This window comes from Melanerpes formicivorus, unplaced genomic scaffold, assembly GCF_026170545.1.
Source record: "Melanerpes formicivorus ecotype bairdi unplaced genomic scaffold, bMelFor1.0.p_v2 SCAF_106, whole genome shotgun sequence".
NCBI classification, from domain to species: domain Eukaryota; kingdom Metazoa; phylum Chordata; class Aves; order Piciformes; family Picidae; genus Melanerpes; species Melanerpes formicivorus.
The window spans coordinates 413,518-429,507 of NW_027142458.1; the positions used below are offsets into that span (position 1 = coordinate 413,518).

Consider the following 15,990-nt stretch of genomic DNA (forward strand, 5'->3'; position numbering starts at 1 on the left):
TGTAAAAGCTTTCTGCTGCTTCAGACACACACCAGGATTTCCTTCAAAGAACTGGATTCCCCAGAAGCCCTGAGAAGGATTTGGAGGTGCTGGTGGATGAGAAGCTGGACTTTCCCCAGCACTGCCCAGCCCTAGCTGTGTCCTGGGCTGATCCCCAGCGGCATGGGCAGCAGATGGAGGGAGGGGATTCTGCCCCTCTGCTCTGCTGATGCCCCACCTGCAGTGCTGGGGCCAGTTCTGGGGCCTGGAGTTAGATGATCTTTAAGGTCCTTTCCAACCCAAACCATTCTATGACTCCATGAAATGCAGTGTGAACAGGGCCTGTGTGCAAAACAGTGAAAACACACAATGATTTGTGAGCTCTTACCTCCTGCCATCAGAGTGAGGCTGCATGGGGCTTATCAGGGCAAAAGCCTGCTTGAGGAAGATATTACTGTACTAGAATGACTCCTCTGGAGAAGGTTTATTTTACACTACAAGCATTTCAAGTAGCACAAATCCTGGACCACGTCTCCCTGTGCTGCAGGGAGTGGAAGAGCACGTCGAGCAAACCAGCTCACGGCTCCTTGAGTCACTAGCTGCACAAAAGCTGGGCTAAGCCTTCCAGGTCCTAAAGCCCAGAAGAACACACTGAGGCACCTTCTTCAATCTTTGCAGGCTCACAGTTGTTTTTCTCTTCTCAGCAGGGAGGCAGCATTCTCCCCTCCATTTGTTTTGCACTGGATTAATTTGATTACGTTGGCTCTTTTTGGCTTGCAAACAGCCCTCCTCTGACCCATCACGCTACCTGTGTGCCAGCATATTGTCTCAGCAGGCATTCTCCAGCCATGAGTCAGAAACCAACAGAATAATAAGGTAGAAATGTTGGAAGCAAGTGGTTCAGGAGCAGAAAAGCAAGCAAACACTTGGGGAATTCGGTCTGCTTCCTTGGGGGTTTACAGCCTCGAGATTTCTCAGGTGAATGTATGAGCTGCTGGAGCTGGTCCAGAGGAAGCCACCAAGATGATAGAGGGCTGGAGAACCTCCTCTGTGGGGACAGGCTGAAAGAGCTGGGGTTCTTCAGTCTCCAGGGAGACTTTAGAGCTGTATTTTCATATTTGAAGGGGACCTACAGGAAGGCTGGGGAGGGACTGTGGTGATGGATAAGGGGCAATGGTTTGAAACTGGAGCAAGGCAGATTTAGGTTGGACATCAGGAGGAAGTCCTTCACAATGAGGGTGGAACAGGTTGCCCAGGGCTGTGGTCGAGACCCCATCCCTGGAGACATTCAAGATCAGACTTGCTGTGGCCCTGGGCAGCCTGCTCTAGTTGGGAGGTGTCCCTGCTGACTGCAGGGGGGGTGAACAAGATGGCCTTGGAGGCTCCCTTCCAACCCAATGCAATCTGTGAATCTGGGTTTGGGGTAGGCTTTTTTATTAATGAAATCTGAGATTCTCACAAATTGCCATGATTCTGGCAAGTAAGGCTATCAAAAACACTATTAAGCACTGAGAGACTGTAAAATTACAACAGCTGTAATTGCAAACTACAAAAGCATCATCATGAGCTGGTTAAAAGAATGTTAGGGAACCTGGAAATGCCTTCTTCCTCCCAGCCCTTCAAAGCAGAAAACCAAAGAGCTTTTTCCTCTCCTCTGCTGCTGTCAGGATCCCTGCAGTCCAAATCCTAACACAGCTATCTGTGTAACAGGTCTTCTGCTGTCAGTAAAACTGCCTTTCCCAGACAAAGGCCTTGGAAGAAATCACAGATTGCATCAGGTTGGAAGGGACTCTCAAAGCTCATCTTGTCCAACCCCCCTGCAGTCAGCAGGGACACCTCCAACTAGAGCAGGCTGCTTTATTGCAGAGCACCTCAAAAGCACCCCTGCATCCCACTAGGTATTTACCTGCCTTCTCTAGTGAGCTTCAAATTCTGCCTTTTCATAGCCAAAACATTTCTTCTGCAGCAAGCTGCATCCAGCAAGTTAAACCCTCGTAGCCTTGCTACTCCACTTTTCAGCTGTTTGTTTGTTTGGCTTAAAGAACATATTTACACTTTGCTGAAAGACATTACCAGCAGCACAAGACAGATTCAGGCTTGAGAACAGTTCTCAGGCATTCACGCTTTGCCTGCTTTACAGAAACATCCAGTTGGATCCTAAAACACATCCCTAAAGGAACCAACACACTCATATGCACTTGGCATGGCAGCTTGCAAGCAGCAGAGACAGAAAACACAAACCACAAATTAACACATGCATGCTAAACAGGCAGGGATTTCTAAATTGACCCAAAGCAGCACAGCTTTGACAGAATTCTGCCTTCTGAGGGATTCAGATGCTGCAGGTTTCCTCCCAACAGAAGCACAGAATGGTGGGGGGGGTTGGAAGGGACCTCTAGAGCTCATCGAGTCCAACCTCCCTGCCAAAGCAGGGTGACCTAAGACAGGTCACACAGAAACACATTCAGGTGGGTTTGGAATCTCTCCAGAGAAGCAGACCCCACAATCTCTCTGGGCAGCCTGCCCCAGGGCTCTGTCACGCTCACACTGAAGAAGCTTCTCCTCACGTTGAGGTGGAACTTCCTGGATTTGTTTGTATCCATTGCCCCTTCTCCTGTCACAGGACACCACTGAAAAGACACTGGCTCTGTTGTGTTGACACCCACCCCTCAGATATTCACAGGCAGTGATAAGATCTCCTCTGAGCCTGCTCCTCTCAAGACTAAACAGACCCAGATCTCTCGAACGTCTCTCCTGTGAAGGAAGTCCAAGTCCCTTACTCATCCTCATAGCTCTCCATTGACTCTTTCCAGCAGATCCCTGTCTCACTTGAATTGGGGAGCCCACAACTGGATACAATGTTCCAGGTGGGGTCTCAGCAGGGCAGAGCAGAACCTCCCTGCATGGTGCACCACATTATTTCACCACCGTTCTGCACACCAGAGGCTTCTTCTCCCTCAGAAGCAACAGAGATACCGAATCAAGGTGCTAGTAGGTAGGCAACACGTAGACAGGTAACGCTGCCCGGCCCTAGACCGACACTACCTCATTGTCAGGCAAGGCAGAAAGCCTCCTCTGAAGCCATCCAGCACCTTGTCCACTCTCCTGGGGACAGCACATCGCACCATCCATACGTCTGCGCTGACGTACGCTCCGGTTTATGTTATCATCTGTGTGTTTTACGAGCTGGCCACAACGCCTTATGTAACAGATCCCTGTTTAATATGGCACGGCGTGCTCAGCGCCGCAGCAAGCCCGGCGCTGGCCCCTGCCCCGACTCCTGTCTGCCCACCCGGGGCAGGAATCTCACTGGGAGCACACACCGCCGCTATCTCCTATTTGGGCTGTCCAGCTCGGACCATGGTAACGGAGTGGGGGGAGCCTCCGTGCTGCAAGAGAACCATTTTGTGAGGGATGACACCAGCTTCCCAGTAAGGAAAACTGAGGGCAGGCGGCGAACACCACCCAGTGAACGCCACCGACCTGCCCCAGCTTCTTCGGGGCAACCCTGCTGCTGTCATCCCAGTGATGCCTCTGCTGCCACAGCACCTGCCCCGCAGCTCCGTCCCCTGCCAACGGCCCGGCCGGGATACCGCCGGCAGCCCAGCAACTTCTGGGGTTGTTCAGACGAGCCCGGCCCGAGCACTGTGTAATTAGCGGCTCTGACCCGCTCCGCCGACGAGCGCCAAGCGGGGCAGGAGCCGGCGCTGCCCGCCCCGGGAGCCGCCGGCACAGGGCTGCGGGAGCACAAGCGCCGCTGACCGCCGGCGAGCGCTGCCGGGACCCCGACACACAGCTGCTCCCCCCAGCTTATGCAACGGAGGAGCGTTTCGGCGGGGGTCCCGCGGCGCACGCCACCTCCACTAACAAAGCCTGTGGGGAGTGGGCTTGCGGGCTCCCCCTCCCCAGCACTCACCGCCTCCGAGTCTTCAAATCCATGCAGGTACAAATTGTCGTACATGGAGGTCCGCTGACGCCGGGCGCCTCTCTCGGTGCGGAACCGGCGCTGCGGGGGAGGGGAAAGGGGAAGGGGGAAAGAACCGAGCGGCGGTGGAGGCCTGTGCGGCGGCGGGGCCGAGCCTGCCCTCTCAGCGTTGCGGACGCCCCAGCCGCGCCGCCCCGCAGCCCACCCCCGCCGCCGCCGCCGCCTTCCCGCCGTGGCCCGCTCCCCGCGCCGCCGCGCTGCCATTGGCTGCGACGTGCTACCGTCGCGCTGCCATTGGCTGCGGTGCGCCCCTGCCGCGCCGCTATTGGCTACGACGCACCCACTACCGCCACCACGCGGGGCGCTCAGGAGCATCGCTGCCCCCCTGCCCGCCGCTTCGACAGCCGCCTTCTGGCCCTGACAAACTAACCACAGCGGCTGCCTGCCGCCTCTTGCCGGGCTGCCTGAGGCGGTGGCGAGGGGAGGCAAGTAACGGGGCCAGTTCTTTCTTTCTTTGTCACCATTTCTTCCTTTCTTTGCCACCGTTTCTTCCTTTCTTTGCCACAACCCCGCTTCTTCGGGATCCCAGAGAACAGCAGCTGGAGAGAAACCACACAACCCCCACACTCCCCTAAGGTCTGGAAACAAGCCAAACAAACCCAAAACACTAAAGACTTAAAAGAACATAAGACTGGGCCTTATTTACACCTAAATTTAGGCACAAATTCCTACTGGAGCTGTAATGCTGGGGAAGTTTCTGCTCCCACCCCTCATTCCAAGCAGCCGTGGCTCATCAGCCACACTGCCTGGGCCTCAGAGTATGTTGGCCAGACTGGCACACCTCATCCCACAGATGGAAAAGCCACATCCAGGGAAGCCAACTGACCAACACAGTCCACCACAGAGTGAGGAAACTGCAAAGCGAGCCCTTCACCTGTAGGACTCCGAACTTCCCATCTCCTACGCTTAACCACTGGTTTTTTTCTCCTCAGACCATCACAGTATCACAGTGTCACAGTATAACTAAGGTTGGAAAGGACCTCGAGGATCATCGAGTCCAACCTATCAACACAGACCCCATGACTAGACCATGGCACCAAGTGCCACATCCAATCTCCTCTTGAACACCTCCAGGGCTGGGGACTCCACCACCTCCCTGGGCAGCACATCCCAATGATGAACGACTCGCTCGGTGAAGAACTTCCTCCTCACCTCGAGTCTAAACCTCCCCTGGCACACCTTGAGACTGTGTCCTCTTGTTCTGGTGCTGCTTGCCTGGGAGAAGAGACCAACCCCTTCCTGGCTACAGCCACCTTTCAGGTAGTTGTAGAGAGCAATGAGGTCACCCCTGAGCCTCCTCTTCTCCAGGCTAAGCAACCCCAGCTCCCTCAGCCTCTCCTCACAGGGCTGTGCTCAAGGCCTCTCCCCAGCCTTGTTGCCCTTCTCTGGACACCTTCAAGTGTTTCGATGTCCTTCTTAGTGGGCACCAGAGAATAACCATAGGTGATAAAAATAATAAATAAATAAATAAATAAATAAATAAATAAAAGAATCACAGGGATGTAGTTCCCTGGGTCCAGAGATGTGATGGAGGCCCCATCCCTGGAGACATTCAAGGTCAAACTTGATGTGGCTCTGAGCAGCCTGCTCTAGTTGGAGGTGTCCCTGCTGACTGCAGGGGGGTTGGACAAGATGAGCTTTGAAAGTCCCTTCCAACCTGATGCATTCTGCAGTTCTGAGAACTTACTTTCCGTAGCCTTATTAAAACAATTAATCTCAATCTTCAGTGCAATCTGATCCAACATCTCTGTGCTCACAAACACTTCCCATTTGCCTTTTCCATTTGCTCCATCTGCTATTTCTTCCCCAAAACCCAATTTAGAATAAACTTAGAATAAACCAAACCAGGTTGGAAGAGACCTTCAAGATCATCGTGCCCAACCCATCAACCAATCCAACCCACCCAAACAGCTAACCCATGGCACCAAGCACCCCAGCAAGTCTCCTCCTGAACACCTCCAGGGATGGTGACTCCACCACCTCCCTGGGCAGCCCATTCCAATGGGCAAGCACTCTTTCTGTATAGAACTTCTTCCTAATATCCAACCTGAACCTCCCCTGGTGCAGCCTGAGACTGTGTCCTCTTGTTCTGGTACTGGCTGCCTGGGAGAAGAGACCATCATCAGCCTGTCTACAACCTCCCTTCAGGTAGTTGTAGAGAGTGATAAGGTCACCCCTGAGTCTCCTCCTCTCCAGGCTAAGCAGCCCCAGCTCCCTCAGCCTCTCCTCACAGGGCTGTGCTCCAAACCCCTCACCAACTTTGCTGCTCTTCTTTGGACTCGTTCCAGCAAGTCAACCTCCTTCCTAAACTGAGGGGCCCAGAACTGGACACAGTACTCGAGGTGTGGCAGCAAAGTTACCACTAATCACTTGGAAGTGTCCAACAGGCACCTGAAGCAAAGCCAAAGGTGTTACTCTCCCCATATTCAATGACTTCTTCCAAATTCCATCAAAGATTCCCCAAAGTTATAGTAAGTCTTATTCCCAGGTTACTACCCCTCCTGTGCCCTCCTTGTGTTCATTGCTTCTGTCTATATAACCTCTTCATTTGCACAAACTTCTGACTTTGTCTTAAGCAAGACCTTCTGTATCTATCCTATAGAGGAAGCATAGTGCCAGTGATGATTAAGAGAAGAATTTTAGACTTTAGGTTTCTTGAATTGTTTTCCAGGATCCAGCCCTCAGTCAAGGAGGTCTTCCAAGGAGCAGCAACTTCATCTCTAACCCCATGCAACAAGCTTGCTGCCAACATGACCAAACCAACAAACAAAACACAGCAAGTAGTTAACTAATAATGAATCCCTGATGGCTTCCCAGTGGTCTGTTTCAAACAAGACAGCACTCCTGCTTCTGGTAGAATATGTGTTCAGATGACAGAAACTACATGTATGAATGATTCATAGATTCATAGAATGGGTTGCGTTGGAAGGGACTGTCAAGATCATCTCTTTCCAACCCTCATGGCATTGGCAAGCACACCCTCCACTAGATCTGGACACCCTCCATGCTCATCCAACCTGGCCTTGAACACCTCCAGGGAAGGGGCAATCCTTGGCCTCCCTGGGCAACTTGCTCCTTCATGGTCATCTTCACCAAGTGTGGACCACCCCAGTGAATAAGCAGCAGCTCATCCTCTTCCTGGGGGTTATCCATAGAATAGAAAAACGTAGTGGATGTGTTCTGCAGCCCCAATTCAACTGGAAGGATCTGCCCCTGTGCTCAGCACTGGTTAGGCCACACCTTGAGTCCTGTGTCCAGTTCTGGGCCCCTCAGTTTAGAAAGATGTTGACTTGCTGGAAGGTGTCCAGAGAAGGGCAAAAAAGTTGGTGAGGGACTTGGAGCACAGCCCTGTGAGGAGAGGCTGAGGGAGCTGGGGTTGCTTAGCCTGGAGAAGAGGAGACTCAGGGGTGACCTTATTGCTCTCTACAACTACCTGAAGGGAGGTTGTAGAGGCAGAGGTTGGTCTCTTCTCCCAGGCAGCCAGCACCAGAACAAGAGGACACAGTCTCAGGCTGCGCCAGGGGCAGTTCAGGCTGGAGGTCAGGAGGAAGTTTTGCACAGAGAGAGTGATTGCCCATTGGAATGGGCTGCCTGGGGAGATGGTGGAATTGCCATCACTGGAGGTGTTCAGGAGGAGACTTGACAGGGTGCTTGGTGCCATGGGTTAGTTGATTAGGTGGTGTTGGATGACAGGTTGGATACGATGATCTTGAAGGTCTCTTCCAACCTGGTTTTATTCTATTCTATTCTAAATATATTGTTGGTGGAAGACTAATACAGTTTAAGAGGAGAAGAAATCATTGCTGAGCTCAAAAGAAAAGGAGGCCCTGAAATCACAAGAAAGGGGGGGGGGGGGGGGGGGGGGAAATAAAAAGGCATCTGAACTTCACATGAATTTCTAATGAAATAATTTAATTCAGAAGTCAGGGGAATCACTATTGGATTTCCACTACTTACATTTCACACTGTCCTTTTAAGACAGAGAAGTTATTAAAAATATATATTTAATGACTCAACTTGAAAGGCTCCTAAAAGATGCTATAAAAATCCACACAGCTCATTAAATAGAGATTGGACTTGAAAAAAGATCTAAACAGAAGGGACCGTCACACAGCCCACTCCAAGCACTTAGCTTAGGTGCCTAAATCACAGGGCTCGGCTCATTTAGTTAGGGGGGAGGCCCTAAATGACTTTTCATGATCCAAGATGGAAATAATCATTACAAGAGGCAAAAGAAATATCCAGGAACCATTGTATTTATAAGGTTTTACCCAGACCTGGGCCTGAAATGCAAAGCTCACAGCATCACAGCATGGCAGGGGCTGGAAGGGACCTTTGGAGATCATCCAGCCCAACCCCCCTGCTAAAGCAGGGCACCCACAGCAGCTTGCCCAGGATCACAAGGGAGAGCTGGGTTTGGAAGCTCTCCAGGCAAGGAGACTCCACAACCTCTCTGGGCAGCCTGCTCCAGGGCTCTCTCACCCTTTAATTCAAGCAGTTCCTCCTCATGTTTAGATAGAACTTCTTAATGGTGGAGTTAGTGTCCATTACCCCTTGACTTGTCACTGGGTGCCACTGACCAAAGCCTGGTCCCATCCTCCTGACCCTTTAAGTATTGATCAGCATTGATGAGATCCCTCTTCAACCTCCTCCAGACTATATAGCTCCAATTCTCTCAGTCTTTCCTCATCACAGAGATGTTCCAGTCCCCTCAGCATCTTTGTAGCCCTTTGCTGTACCCTTGCCACCAACTCCCTGTCCCTCTTCAACAGGGGAGCCTAGAACTGGACCTAAGTACTCTAGCTGTGGCCTCACCAGGTCAGAGCAGAGGAGATGAACCTTCCTCGACCTGCTGGCCACGCTTTTCTTGATGTACCCCAGGATGCCATTGGCTTCCTTGGCCAGAAGGGCACATTGCTATCTCACAGCCATCCCATTGGCCACCAGGACTCCCAGGTCTTTTTCCCCAGAGCTCAAGATGTATTTCAATGAGAAGCCACTGACCTGTCACACTGGAATGGCTGCTAGAGCATGGCCCCCTCTTCAGTAAACACAGGGAAGGACACTGTGTTACACTGGGTATGTGGGTGGCCATCTCTGCCAGCTTCCAGAAAGTGAAAAGCTCTGGCTTCAACATCCAGCCCAGCTTAGCAGAGGCAAAATGGACAGGGTACAATAGCAGAGATGGTTTCATCTTTCCTAGGTGAGCTTCCCAAGGACTGATTCAATGGAACAGTTGAAAAGCCACCACAATAGAAGATAAAGGTCACAGATTCACTCAAGGGTTTGAGAGATCAAAATCATCCCTGGACTGCTTCTGAAGAGGAATACAAATGACTTGACATTATTAGGCAGGGAATTCCACTGCCTCAGGCCAACAAGAAAGGCTCTGGTACCTGTCATCTTCAGTCTGCACTTGGCTAACAGTAAAGCAATGAGCATCTGCAAGCCCCTCAGTGTTGGGGGCTGTGTGAGCATGAAGAGCTGTGAGAGACCCCAGGAAAACATGGAATGGGTAAATGAGATGAACTAACTCTTTGAAGTACTGAAAAAGTCTGTCTTAAAAGGCTAACATTTTGAATCCTTTTTTACTGGTACATTCTGCCTTCTCTCTGTGCCCATTGCCCTTGTCCACTGACAAGAGTCTGGCCTCATTCTCTTGCACACCACAGGTCCCTTAGCTCTTACTGGGCATTGATCAGACCCCCTCTGGGACTGCCCCAGGGCTCTCAGCCTTTCCTCCTCACAGAGATGCTCCAGGCCCCTCAGCAACTTTGGAGCCTCTGTCTCCAGTATTTCCCTATCTCTCTTAGAATAGCATAGCATAGCATAGCATAGCATAGCATAGCATAGCATAGCAAAGACCAGACCAGGTTGGAAGATACCTTCAAGATCATCACATCCAACCTATCAACTAATCCAACACCACCTAATCAACTAACCCATGGCACCAAGCACCCCAGCAAGTCTCCTCCTGAACACCTCCAGTGATGGTGACTCCACCACCTCCCCAGGCAGCCCATTCCAATGGGCAATCACTCTCTCTGTGTAGAACTTCTTCCTAACATCCAACCTAAACCTCCCCTGGTGCAGCCTGAGACTGTGTCCTCTTGTTCTGGTGCTGGTTGCCTGGGAGAAGAGACCAATCTCTGCCTATCTACAACCTCCCTTCAGGGAGTTGTAGACAGTAAGAAGGTCACCCCTGAATCTCCTCTTCTCCAGGCTAAGCAACCCCAGTTCCCTCAGTCTCTCCTCATAGGGCTTGAACTGGGGAGCCCAGAACTGGACCCAGGGCTCCATTTTGGGGCTCACCAAGGCAGAGTAGAGGGGGAGGACAACCTCCTTCAACCTTCTGGCCACACTCTTCTGAATGCACTCTAGGAGACCACTGGCCTTCTCAGTCACAAGAGCACATTGCTGGCTCATGGGCAGCCTCTTGTCCACCAGGACCCCCCCTCCCTTCTCTGCATACACCCAACATTCTCCATTTTTTATGAAAGCCAGCCCTTGCTGAAGTAGAAGGGACATCTCTTTGAGACATGCATCCAGATACTCTCCCATATCAATTCTTTAGTCCCTTCTGAGCCATCCAAATATGGCAACACCATTTCATTCCAGTTCTTGTTTCTCCACCCCAGGGCACGAGTTCTGTACAGAACCATGGGAAGCTTTTATTTAAAGCCCAATCCAAGGATTACACAATCAAATGACAGCACTCTTAGGGCTCTTTGAGGAGATGTAGCAGTGAACTATTTGCATAAACACACTCAAGTGCTGCTTGAACAACTGCGCAGGAACCAGATTGCCAAGGCAAGGCGACGCCTCAGCACCGCACTGCGCAAAGCCAGAGCTGTAAGTCAGCAACTTCTCTCCTCTTCCTACTTGAACAAATTCCACTTCCACCTGGGATTTCGCTGCTTCTAACTCCCTGCAAACTGTGCAGAAGGAGTGCATGCTGGAGTGCATCAGGAAAAGTGTGGCCAGCAGGTCGAGGGAGGTTCGCCTCCTCCTCTGCTCTGACCTGGTGAGGCCACAGCTGGAGTACTTGGGTCCCATTCTAGGCTCCCCTGTTGAAGAGGGACAGGGACTTGGTGGAAAGGGTACAGCAAAGGGCTACAAAGATGCTGAGGGGACTGGAACATCTCTGTGATGAGGAAAGACTGAGAGAATTGGGGCTATACAGTCTGGAGGAGGCTGAAGAGGGATCTCATCAATGCTGATCAATACTTAAAGGGTGGGGGTCAGGAGGATGGGACCAGGCTTTGGTCAGTGGTGCCCAGTGACAGGATTAGGGGCAACAGGCACAAAGTTGTATCTAAACATGAGGAGGAACTTCTTGGATTGAAGGGTGATAGAGCCCTGGAGCAGGCTGCTCCTCCTCTGGAGAGCTTCCAAACCCAGCTGTCCCTTGTGCTGCTGTGGGTGCCCCTGCTTTAGTGGATGATCTCCAGAGGTCCCTTCCAACCCCCATCATTCTGTGATGCTGTGAGTTTTGCATTTCAGGCCCAGGTCTGGGAAAAGCCACCCTCTGCCTCCTTTCCTGGAGAAGGACCAGCAGGAATGTTAACCCTGAAGCAACAAAAACTCAACACCAACTGAGTGGAGAAGGTCAGTTGTTCTCTATGGCCCCTTCCTGCTGTGACCTTGAGCAACTTGGTCACGTGGAAGGTGTCCCTTGCCAGTGCCAGGGGAGGTTGGAAGCAGATAATCTTTAAGGTCCCTTCCAACCCAAACCATTCTGTCAACCTATGAATCTATGTTCCTGGACATTACTTAGGAGTAATGAGACACTCTCACCACAGCAGGTGAGGGCATAAAACCAAGAAGCATTAGTGGTCACCTTAATAGCACATCTGGAGAGCAACCCACTCCTTTGAGCAGTTCTAAGCAGACAGAAGGCGCCAAAACTCAGCATCAGGGGATGATGGAACAGTGGAGGGCTGGAGGAGACCTCCAGAGATTATCAAATCTGACCCCCGCTCCAGCAAAGCAGGATCACCTAGGGCAGGACAGACAGCAGTGCATCCAGATGGGTCTTGAATTTCATCTCCAGGGGAGGAGATTCCACAGCCTCTCTGGGCAGCCCACTCCAGGGCTCCCTCACCCCTACAGCAAAGAAGTTTTTCCTCATGTTGAGGTGGAACTTCCTGGGTCCCAGTTTATATCCATTGCCCTTTGTGCTATCACAGGACACCACTGAAAAGATCCTGGCCCCTTCTCCTTGACACCCACCCCTCAGGTATTTATAAACATTATTAAGATCCCCACTCTCTTCTCTTCTCCAGGCTAACCAGCCCCAGGTCACTCAGTCTTTCTTCATCAGGTAGATGTTCCAATCCCTTCATCATCCTCATAGCCTCCACTGGACTGTCTATATTCTATCCCTGTCCCTCTTGAACTGAGGAGTGTGGAACTGGACACAATACTCCAGATGTGGTCTCACCAGATGGGGAGGAGAACCTCCCATGACCTGCTGGCCACACTCTTCTTAATGCACCCCAGGAGACCATTGGCCTTCTTGGTCATGAGGGCACACTGCTGTCCTATGGATAACTTCTTGTCCCCCAGCACTCCAAAGTCCTTCTCCAATCATCAGCACACTTCATATGAAACTGCTTTTGACCTTCTATTGCCTGAATTCTGGGACCCCTTAAAGGAAATTGCTCTCTTCCATGTGATGCTGCTCTTGTTGGACTCAGCACAAGAGCCCAAGTCTGTATTTCATTAATAGAAAGGAAAATGACTGTCAGCATTCTCCAGCAATCCACCTAAGGCAGAGCTTACTTCCATCAGTTGGAAGGAGTTCAAGTCCTCACTCTCCTAAGTTATTTGGCACAGCCCAATTGCTCACCCCTTCTCCCTCTAAAGCAATTTTTCTCTCTCCCTCTCCTCCTCTGTTTTATAATATAGATTAGATAAGCTTTTGGTTGAGTACTACCAGCTTCTGCCTTGGAGGGGAGGTACAAATAAGATAACCTCTTGAGATCTCATAGTTTCATAGTTTCATTCAGGGTTGGAAGGGACCACAAGGATCATCTAGTTCCAACCCCCACTGATCTTGTTCTCCACCACCTCATGAGCACTGAGAACTGGAAGAATGTTTGTGGCATTTGGTAGTCCTTGGAGGTATAAGATGAATAAGAATGGATTTAGCTTTCCAGAGCAAGAAGTGTTGTGCTGTTTGTGTAGATGTGGCACTTCAGGACATGGTCTGGTGGCCATGGACATCAGAGAATCAGAGAAAAGACCTCTAAGATCACTGAGTTCAACCATCAACCCAACCCATGGCCACTAAACCATGGCTCAAAGTGCCATGGCCACAGGTTTCTGGAACACCTCCAGGGATGGGGACTCCAGCACCTCCCTGGGCAGCCTGGTCCAGTGCCTGACCACTCTTGCATCAAAGGAATTGTTCCTCATCTCCAACCTAAACCTCCTGTGGTGCAATTTCAAGCCATCTCCTCTCATTCTGTCACCTGAAACTAGGAAGAAGAGACCAACCCCCACCTCACTGCAACCTCCTTTCAGGGAGCTGTAAAGAGCAATGAGGTCTCCCCTCAGCCTCCTTTTCTCCAGACTGAACACCCCCAGTTCCCTCAGCTGCTCCTCAGCAGCCCTGTTCTCCAGACCCTTCCCCAGCTTAGTTGCTCTTCTCTGGACCTGCTCCAGGACCTTCTTGGAGTGCAGAGCCCAAAACTGAATCCAGAATTTGAGGTGTGCACTGCCACATACAGAGGCAAGAATCACTTCCCTAGGTTGGACTTGAAGCTCTTAGAGGTCTTTTCCAGCCTTAGTGATTCTATGTGCCATGGGCATGGAGGATGCTGTGTCTTTAAAGGCTTTCTTCCCAGAGCCTACTGGATGTTATGCTTTCCTTCTTTGAATTTCAAGTAATGAATTAGCCTGGTAGGGTCTAATTTGACAGCTCTTCTGCAGGAAGTGAGGTGCCACCTATTCTAAACCACATTCATCTGACACTGTTACATAAAGGCTGCTATAATTACAGGGAGTGTGAAGACTTCATTGTCACTTCCCCTCGCTTCAGAGCACCTTCAAGGAGAGAGGTAACTGGGCTACATTTGTAGGTATCCTCTATATTTAACTGGTTGTGACATCTCCCTTCCCTGCAGGCACTGTGGGGATCTGCAAGAACTGAAGTTCTGCTGTGGGGAACTGAGAGCCTTAGCTAGGGCCTTGCAGGGTAGTTTTTGATAGACAGGAGTTGATTGTCTCCACCTCCTGAGGCAGCTATGAATGTTCTCTGAGGTTTTCCTAACCCAGGGTAACTCTGGTTGATCCTGGGCTGCATCAGGAGAAGTGTGGCCAGCAGGGCAAGGGAAGTGATCCTCCCCCTCTGCTCAGCTCTGCTGCTACCCCACCTGGAGTACCGCCTCCAGTTCTGGAGCCCCTAGCACAAGAGGGATCTGGAGGTGCTGGAAGGTGTCCAGAGAAGGGCCACGAGGATGAGCAGAGGGCTGGAGCACCTCTCCTACGAGGCCAGACTGAAGGAGTTGGGGCTGTTCAGTCTGGAGAAGAGAAGGCTCCCAGGTGACCTCATTGTGGCCTTCCAGGATCTGAAGGGGGCTACAGGAAGGCTGGGGAGGGACTGCTCAGGATCTCAGGCAGTGATAGGACTAGGGGGAATGGAATGAAGCTGAAGGTGGGGAGATTCAGGCTGGAGGTGAGGAGGAAGTTCTTCCCCATGAGAGTGGTGAAGCCCTGGAATGGGTTGTCCAGGGAGGTGGTTGAGGCCCTGTCCCTGGAGGTGTTTAAGCCCAGGCTGGCTGAGGCTCTGGGCAGCCTGATGTAGTGTGGGGTGTCCCTGCCCATGGCAGGGGGGTTGGAACTAGCTGATCCTTGTGGTCCCTTCCAACCCTGACTGATACTATGATTGTGGCTTCCACTGGTGCACAGGATTGAGTGCAACAAACCCAGGATTGCCTGCAAGATGTGGCCCACAGCCATCTCACTGTGTTAACATGGGGCTCCCTGTAAAGACCTGCAGCTTGAGGTACCTGCACTCATTGTGGTGATAGTCACAGAGCCTGGAGCTCCCTCCAGAAAAACTCAGCAGCTCCCAGTGTCCATCAGGCTGCTACTGGCTGAAGGTCCAAAACAGAGTCACACTACAGATACCAACCCAAACAGCCAGGTGGGTTTATGGCTGGAATTGTGCCTGCATTGTGTGGTGGAAAGAAGATGGGGGGGTGGGTTCTGGTTTTAGAGAAGATAGATGGGGTTATCTTCCACACCAAAGCCCCATCTGGGGTTATCTCCCATGCCAAAATCCCATCTGGGCCAAAGGATTCAGCATTTGTTGTATTTCTTCTTTCAAGCCACTCTTCTTTTCCCATGAATGCAAATCAATCTCCTTAACTCCTGGCATTGAGAGTCAAACTCGATGGGACCTAGTTGGAGATGTCCCCTGTTCACTGCCAGGGCTTGGACAAGATGATCTTTGAGGCTTCCTTCCAACCTGATGCACTCTGTGATGCTGCAATTCTGTGAGCTGCCTTAAGTGCTGCTGTCCACCACTCCAGACTGCTGTAATGATGGAAACCACCAGCAAAAGTCAGTCACAAAGCTGATGGGACGTTGAGGCTGTTTTGCCCAAGCAGGGAGAGTCACTACTGAGTTCTGGAAAGTGTCATCAGTACCAAAACACACCCAGCCACACAGACATGAGAGCATTGAGGGTGGTGAGGCACTGGAACAGCTTGCCCAGAGAAGTTGTGGAGGCTCCAAGCTCCTTATAGACCATCTGGGGATCTTAAAGATCATCCTGGGACCTTAGAGATCATCTAGCTCCAACCTAGGCCTTGAGCAACCTGGTCTAGGGGAGGGTGTCCCTGCCCATGGCAGGGGGTGGGAACTAGATGATCTTTAGGGTCCCTTCCAACCCAAACCATTCTATGAATCCATGAGCCCTCTGCCATGAGCAGGGACACCTCCCACTAGCCCAGCTTGCTCAAGGCCTCATCCAGCCTGGCCTTGAACACCCCAGGGAGGAAGCATCCACAACCTCC

General features: G+C 51.4%; 1 protein-coding gene across 3 annotated transcripts in view; it reads right to left on the bottom strand.

Annotated features, from left to right (window-relative positions):
* The window catches only part of CACNB4 (calcium voltage-gated channel auxiliary subunit beta 4), a 136,261-nt gene that overhangs the window by 75,000 nt on the left and 45,271 nt on the right, over positions 1 to 15,990 (bottom strand). For 2 of the 3 annotated variants that reach the window (XM_068166784.1, XM_068166783.1), the window contains exon 1: positions 3,896 to 4,056. The exons of the other annotated variant lie outside the window; for it this stretch is intronic. In XM_068166784.1, the coding sequence (XP_068022885.1) occupies positions 3,896 to 3,940 (45 nt within the window). In that variant the 5' untranslated portion in view covers positions 3,941 to 4,056. Of the gene's footprint in view, positions 1 to 3,895; positions 4,057 to 15,990 lie in introns of those variants that run through there. 3 annotated transcript variants of the gene reach the window in all.